General features: G+C 45.8%; 1 protein-coding gene across 1 annotated transcript; it reads right to left on the bottom strand.

Annotated features, from left to right (window-relative positions):
* Positions 1 to 352: 352 nt before the first annotated feature.
* Positions 353 to 5801, bottom strand: LOC119339552. The gene is made up of 4 exons (XM_037611565.1): positions 5759 to 5801; positions 4729 to 4953; positions 1335 to 1423; positions 353 to 781 (listed from the first exon to the last, which is right to left on the bottom strand). The coding sequence occupies exons 1-4, from the start codon at positions 5799 to 5801 to the stop codon at positions 695 to 697; spliced, it is 444 nt and encodes a 147-aa protein (XP_037467462.1). The 3' UTR covers positions 353 to 694.
* Positions 5802 to 6140: the final 339 nt, after the last annotated feature.

Genomic DNA, 6140 nt, shown 5'->3' on the forward strand with positions numbered 1-6140 from the left:
CCAAGACAAATACAAATATTAATTTGACAGAAAGCCAAAATTTCAATTTTAGCGGCAGTAGCTAACATTTGGCGAGGAATAAATATCATAAAACCGCGGTTAGGATAAGAAAAACAATCACTCATAAAACCGTATTGCGCCTAATTCCTGACGCAGTGTGAGTGTGACCGAGCGCGGCCACGGGTGGGTGTGACTGAGCGCGGCTACCATTGCTCTACCCAGCCGTGGCCACCATTGCTCTACCCGGCCACCAATGGTGGATCTCGGGAAGGGTTCGGCTCCTCTGCAGTCAAATTACTACATCACACGTGCTGTAGACGTTCACATCGGCCGTCAATTCCCATCTGACCGCTCTAATTTCCTCACTTATTTCTTTTAAAAAAATGAAAACAAACACTCAATTTGTCTGCTGAAAAATCTCCTACGGCTGCTTGGCGCCAAACAGAACGCATGTTGGCGCCAAATAGCGATCTCCATGCCTTCGTCGCCAAACAGAACGCTGTCGCCAAACAACGATCTCTATGCCTTCATCCCGCCCGTCTTCCCCAGTCCTCCTTGATCCTCCTCCTTGTAGCTAGAACGTGACCAAGGTATATGTTGATCTATGGGCGGCATAGAGATCCCCTTTTGCCCTATCTTTGCCCTCTTCACGTTGATCTGCAAGTTTATGTGGTATAAAAATCTCCCTTTTGCCCTATCGCTCTACTGATTGTTCTCCTCCCGCTGATCTGCAAGTGGTGTGGATGATCTCCCTTTTGAACTCACTTCTACCATCCTTCTCCTAGCAACAAAAAAGAAGTTGATCAATCTCAAGGTATGTGACATGTGGTCTGATTCTATTCATGTTCTCAAGGCAACAAGAGAATTCCTAGACTGATTTTGCTATATGATCACAGATTACAAAAAAGGACAAGGTTTAGTGGAGAATATGATTAACGGCAATGAAGATTCAAACAGGTAACATCAATTTTAATAAATTCAGCAGCTAAATTGCAGAGGAGTCGCACCCTCCAAACAACTAGTAGAAAATTAGAAGTAATAAGGAAGGAAGGAGATCCAAAATTTATTCCTGCACCTTTTGGATGATGTTAGAGTGAAAAAATATATTTGAACAGAAGTGATCTCTATTGTTCTAAATAGCTCAAGATAAAATACATGAATGTAGTCAGACCTTTACATGCAAGTTGTACCATAGGAAAATACATGAATGTAGTCATACCTGTAGATGCGAGTTGTACCATAGGTGCTTTGCTAACAGAAGTGATCTCTATTGTTTTGAATAATCTCAAGATAAAATACATTAATGTAGTTAGATCTGTAGATGCAAGTTGTACCATAGGTGCTTTGCTCGTGAAGTACTTGGGATTTCCAATAATTGACAGGAGATTAATGTAGATGATCTCCCTTTTGCCTCTTCCTTCTCCTAGCACAAAAAAGATGATCAATCTTGAGGTATGTAACATATGCTCTAATTGTATTCATGTTCTCAAGGCAGCAAGAGAATTCCTATAGACCGAGTTTGCTATGCTATCACAGATTACAAAAAAGGAAACTAAAAGGTGTAATCCAGAATATGACCAACTCCAAGAAAGATTCAAACATGTACACTCTATTTTTTTTTAAATTCTCATGCCATATCATCAAATTCTTGTAGTGTAACTAGACAAATAAATTAAGATATGCCTATTTTTTACAGGGCAAATATGGTTCCTAGTTGGATGCCTCAAATTGGTATGAAATTTAATTCCACAAAAGAGGCTTGGGGCTTTTGGACTTGTTATGGAGGTCATATTGGTTTTGACGTAAGGGTAAATTATGAAAATAAGAGCAAACTTGATGGGGCAATCACTTCCGCGAGATACGTTTGTTCCAATGAGGGCTACCGAAGAATAGACAAAAGAGATCATAATACCAAGCGTCCTCGTGCAGAAACAAGGACTGGTTGTAAAGTTCGAATGGGAATCACCATCGACCGAGAAACAGGAAATTATGAAGTACATGAGTTAGTCACTGAACACAACCATGTCTTGCAATTGCCTGGAACATGCCACTTGATGCCATCACAGCGGAAGATATCGACCTTGCAAGCTTTTGACATTGAAATTGCAGATGATTCAGGAATTGTACCAAAAGCAGCCCATGAGTTGGCAAGTCGGCAAGTTGGTGGGTCATCAAACCTTACCTACACACCTCGTGATCACAAGAACTATTTGCGAACCAAGCGTCAAAGGGAGTTGATATATGGTGAAGCTGGAAGTATGCTCAAGTACTTTCGAGATAAAAAAATGAGAATCCTGCATTTGAATATGACGTACAACACGACTGCAATGAACAAATAGCAAATATCTTCTGGGCTGATGCGAAGATGATCATTGACTATGCTCACTTCGGTGATGTTGTTACGTTTGATACTACATTTGGGACAAATAAAGAGTACAGACCCTTTGGTGTATTTGTTGGCTTCAACCATTTTAGGGAAATGTTCATTTTTGGTGCTGCACTTCTATACGACGAGACATTTGAATCCTTCAGATGGTTGTTCAACACTTTCCTATCCATACATAACAAAAAGCAGCCTAGAACTATCTTTACTGACCAGGACGTAGCAATGGGTAATGCAATTCGGGCGGTATTTACGGAAGCATGGCATGGATTGTGCACTTTTCACATAATGCAAAATGCCATCAAACATTTACCTCATAAGAAAAAAGACGAGGATGGCCCAAATGTACTTGCTGATTTCAGTGCTTGCATGTACAAGTATGAGGAAGAGGAAGACTTTGAAGAAGCTTTCACTGCCATAAGAATCAATGTGGATACACAGACTTGGTTGGACAGTATCTATAAAGTAAAAGAGAAATGGGCAAGATGTTACATGAGGAATGCTTACACTATAGGCATGAGAAGCACACAATCAAGTGAGAGCTTGAATAGTGACTTGGAAGACCATTTGAAGTCTGATCTTGACATTCTTTGTTTTTTCAAGCACATAGAGAGGGTTGTGAAAGGAAAGAGAGATAAAGAGGTAAATGAAGAATATGAGTCTAGGAAAAAATTACCTAGAGTTAGAATAAGAACTCCTACAGTAATACAAGCAAGCAAAGTTTACACACCTCACATATTTGAAGATTTTCAGAATGAATATGAAAGATCCATCTCATCGTACATCAAGCCATCGAAGGAACACAATGTATATACTGTTGAAATTGCCAATCTTGACCCGGAATGCTCTTATGAGGAAGAATGCAAAGTTCTGGTTGATGAAGAGCAAAAAGTTCTATGTAGTTGTGGTCAATTCGAAAGAGTTGGTATATTGTGTAGTCATGCTTTGAAAGCCCTTGATGTCATGAATATTAAGTATCTTCCAAGCCACTATATTTTGAAGCGATGGACTCGAGAAGCACGAAGCGGGACTATTCAAAACAGCCATGGCAACATTGTTTTGGAAGACCCTAGATCGGAAGATAGGCAGCAGCTTAAGTTTTTCATGCATGAGTTCCTTGGCATAGCTTCCCAAGCAGTTGCATCACAAGAGTGCATAAAATTAGTAGATGATGCTTTGAAGAATCTAAAGAAGCAAGTTGAAGACAAAGCTCCTACTACTACATGCAGAACTGAAGCTATATCTCAGGAACCAGACATTTGTTTGCAAACAGCTTGTCTGAATAAAAACGAAATTCAGCAGAAGACTTCAAAAAGGAAGAAATCATGGCTTGATAATCAACATCCCAGTAAAAAGAAAAAAGGGGCAGCTAAAGTCATTCCCGAAAAACAATCTTCTTCTGTAAATCTCTTATCACTTATCAAAACAGCCTATAGATTTACTAATAACTCAACTAATGTTTATTCTGATTTATTTTTTGCATAGACAGGAGAGAAGTACATTCCATGGGAAGCACCTATAGAGAAAATGACTGGAACAAATGCAGACGGTTTGCAGGAATATGGGTACTATGCTCGTTTACTAACGGTATTCCACTTATCTTGTCCAAAATTCCTAAAATCCATTTGTAAGCAATATGATTATTTGTGTGTATAAAATCTGGTATGTCTCTCTTTAATATACAGAGTGAAGCCAATGATATTTGGGACTTGGAAACAAATTCATATTTTTCTCGGATATGACAATAGTTTGATAGAGAAATAAGAGGAGAGTCATGCATTTGTGTGGTTCGTCTCCTCTGCATCAACCTCAACTACAGCCGTGACTACAGCCGTGAACTGCAGCTAGTAATTCCTTCTATTTGTGATGTGTTTAGTACTTAAGGCAAATACAGAGAGAGCAACCTCTGCATCCTGTTATGATACGTGAACAGGAAGAGCAACTTTTGCTTCTGTTTATCTGTTTTAAAGTGAGGAAAAATAAAAGTAGAGTAGCACTTAGTTTTGCTGATGTGTGAAGGGGCAAGGACTTGAGCATTTACGTCACAGTATCCTGGTTTCCAAACAAGATGAACCAAAAACTGACTTACAGTATTCTAGAAATTTGCTAGTCAGAACCATGCCAAAATCTCTATGGAGAGTGAGACCACGACACAACGGCGCAATCAAATCAAATGCAATTGCAGTAAGATAACAATCGGTATTTAGACCACAACATAGCAACGTTGAGAAATACAGGCTACATACATATAATTCTAAAGATTTGGACGGACAATATCAATGGACAGGGGACCAAACATACTGTCATGCTACATACTACAAGGTAGGAGCTAGCCACGTACTGACCTGTGCCTCTCCCGAGCTCAAGAAGCGCCCGCACGGCGATATCTCCTTCCTGGACTGTGGCGGCGCGGGGCCGGGCGGCCGGTAGATCCCCATCGGCGAGCGCCTGGAGGAAGCGGGCAGCTTCAATCGAGGTGAGGGACGTAGGGCGGCGCAGCCTGAGGAGGGTGGAGTCCTCCCACGTACCTGACTTCCATGGTGTCGGCCGGTGAGCCCAGGGAACGGCGCCTTGCGGCGGATCGTGGGAAAGCCGGGGACACAGCCGTAGCGCAGCAGGTGGGCGTGGAGGTCCATCCGTCGGACCGTCGCTAGGGGAGGGAGTGTGCTTGGCTGGAGATATGAACCCTCGCCAGCGGCGAGGTCGTCTGCTCGCCCTTGCCTCAATCTCTTTGCTCTCCAGTCTTTAGGGCATCTCCAGCCGCGCCTCCAACAGGCCCTTCCCAGGCGATTTTGCCGCGCCAGCGCCAAAAAAAGGCCCCAGTCGCGCCCAGAAGCCCGTTTTTCGCCGGCTCGGGCCAAAACTGGTGCCGGCGGACCCAGGCCGAACCCGGCGCCCTGGGGGGCGCTTGGGGAGCGGGCACAAACGAAAAAGGCGCGTGGACCCGCCCTGGAAGCGACCCGAGGGCCTTTTCCCGCTGTTGCTCGACGCTTTTCCTTCGCATCTCTCCCGCTCGCTCACCTTCCTCCCGCCACTCTCTCCCTTTCTCCCGCCAAACCCCCTCCCGCTCGCTCGCCGCGAAGAAGCACGCCATGCCGCCGAAGAAGTACGCCATGACGCACGCGGTGGCACCCGCGACTGGCGCCGTGGCCCGACCGAAGCAGAGGAAGCCGAGGGCGCCGCCATTGAAGCCACCGGGCCTGTCGAACGCCGAGTGGAGGGTGGAAGTTCAGTGGCGCGAAAGCAGTCACCGCCGACAGGCGGAATAGGGCCATAGCCAAGAAGGCCCGCGACAACGCGGCGTGCGCGGCGGCGTCTTCCTCATCGGTCGACCAGGCGGGGATGAATACCCCCGTCGTCAGCCACGCCCAATACGCGCCCTAAGGACAGCAAGGTGCCGGATCTCCATGGGGTTCATCGTCGCCCGGCTACGCCGACGGCGACGCGCACGGTGGGTTCAACCCAAACGTGACCTTCCCTAATGGTCACCCCGCTACGCGCACACCCTCGCCCGCCTTCGCCGGCATGCAGTACTCTCCATACAACTACTCGCCGCCCACCTCATACGCGTCCACACCGACGCCCCATCTCTACCGCGGACCACTGCCCTTCTCGCACCTCGGCGACACCGACGACACGGGAGCCGACATGGACGACATCATCGCGACAGGATCGACCGCGGCCGCTGCGTCTCCCGGGTTCGCCACCCAGGACGAGGTAGTGGACCTCAAAGGCGACATGGAGGTCGAGCTCGGCT

Source organism: Triticum dicoccoides, chromosome 7B, assembly GCF_002162155.2.
Source record: "Triticum dicoccoides isolate Atlit2015 ecotype Zavitan chromosome 7B, WEW_v2.0, whole genome shotgun sequence".
NCBI classification, from domain to species: Eukaryota; Viridiplantae; Streptophyta; class Magnoliopsida; order Poales; family Poaceae; genus Triticum; species Triticum dicoccoides.